At 68.8% G+C, this 1,645-nt stretch overlaps 1 protein-coding gene across 1 annotated transcript in view; it reads left to right on the top strand.

Annotated features, from left to right (window-relative positions):
• Positions 1 to 1,645, top strand: part of HERC2 (HECT and RLD domain containing E3 ubiquitin protein ligase 2) — a 78,990-nt gene that overhangs the window by 75,361 nt on the left and 1,984 nt on the right. The window contains 5 exon segments of the mRNA XM_015562992.1: positions 178 to 556; positions 650 to 844; positions 1,066 to 1,178; positions 1,307 to 1,479; positions 1,512 to 1,641. Of these exon segments, the coding sequence (XP_015418478.1) occupies positions 178 to 556; positions 650 to 844; positions 1,066 to 1,178; positions 1,307 to 1,479; positions 1,512 to 1,641 (990 nt within the window).

Raw genomic sequence — 1,645 nt, 5'->3', positions numbered from 1 at the left:
CCTGGCTCGGCAACGCTCTGGGAGAGCGTCCTGTCTGGGCGGCTCCTGGCGGGATCGCGTCGCAGCCGGGTTAGCGTGCTGGCAGCATGACGCCAGTGCATGGCAGCAGGTTCTAGCTCAGATCTGGGGCGGGTGTGCCGGCTCATTCTGAAGGCTTAGCCAGTCCAGGTCCGACAGGAAGGCCCCTGCCCTGCGGCGGCTCCGTCTCCACGTCGGGAGGTCGGTGGGTCTCAGTCTGTGGGGGCACCACGTGCCCGCGTGCCGCTCGCTGTCGGCTCCACGGGCGGCAGCTGCTCAGGTCCTGCTGGGAGTCAGAGCCCGACGGGCGAGGGCCCAGGGCTGGCATCATCCGTGAGCACCCGGACTGTCCGCCTGCGCCTCCCGCTGCGCCAGCTCCCCGTCCTTCCTCCTCAGGTCAAGCGTTCCCGGAGCAAGGGCGGCCTGGCGGGCCCCGACGGCACCAAGTCCGTCTTTGGGCAGATGTGCGCCAAAATGAGCTCCTTCAGCCCCGACAGCCTGCTGCTGCCTCACCGCGTCTGGAAGGTCAAGTTCGTGGGTGAGAGCCTTGGGCGCGGACGGCGGTCCCACCGTGGGGCTGCTGCTCCCCGGGCTCCGTGGGGGGCAGTAGCTCACTCTCCTTCCCCCGAAGGTGAATCTGTGGATGACTGTGGAGGCGGCTACAGCGAGTCCATCGCCGAGATCTGTGAGGAGCTGCAGAATGGACTCACGCCCCTTCTGATCGTGACGCCCAACGGGAGGGACGAGTCGGGGGCCAACCGAGACTGCTACCTGCTCAGCCCCGCCGCCCGGGCGCCCGTGCACACCAACATGTTCCGCTTCCTGGGTGCGCCCTCCCCCCGGCCTCCTGGCTGCTCTGTTCGGGGGGCGGGCCAGCGGTGCTGCTGGGGAGAGGGGCAGTGAGACCGCGGCCTTGGGCAGAGAGCAGCAGTGGTTAGGACAGGGCGGGCCTTTGGGGCGCACCTCCTGAGTTGGGGTGGTGCCGGGGGGAGGGAGCTGGATGCCCTGCCGTTGATTCCGATGCCCTTCGCTGCCCTGGACGCGCAGGCGTGCTGCTGGGCATCGCCATCCGCACGGGGAGCCCCCTGAGCCTCAGCCTGGCCGAGCCCGTCTGGAAGCAGCTGGCGGGGATGAGCCTCACCATCGCAGACCTCAGCGAGGTGCGCCCGGGCGGCTGGGAAGCGGGGTCCCCGGGCGTGCGCTCCCTCCTGGCCCTGGGGGCTGTGGGCGAGGCCTGGCGGGGTCCGGGGGGACCACTTGGCTCGACACGGACTCCTGTGCCCGGAAGGTGGACAAGGACTTCATCCCCGGGCTCATGTACATCCGCGACAACGAGGCCACCTCCGAGGAGTTCGAGGCCATGGGCCTGCCCTTCACGGTGCCGAGTGCCAGCGGCCAGGATGTGCAGCTGAGCTCCAGGCACTCGCACATCTCCCTGGACACCCGCGCGGAGTACGTCCTGCCTGGGGCCACCTGGCAGGAGCTACAGAGAGGTCTGAAGATGGTTACTACTAATATTGGGTTAGGCTCCATGAGTTCGATGAGCAGGTGGCCGCCGTCCGGGAGGGCATGGCCCGCGTCGTGCCCGTGCCCCTGCTCTCTCTCTTCACCGGCTACGAGTTGGAGA

The sequence above is a fragment of the Myotis davidii genome, unplaced genomic scaffold (assembly GCF_000327345.1).
Source record: "Myotis davidii unplaced genomic scaffold, ASM32734v1 scaffold811, whole genome shotgun sequence".
NCBI classification, from domain to species: domain Eukaryota; kingdom Metazoa; phylum Chordata; class Mammalia; order Chiroptera; family Vespertilionidae; genus Myotis; species Myotis davidii.
Note: the sequence above shows the minus strand (reverse complement) of the source record. Positions and strands in the feature narration are given on the sequence as shown.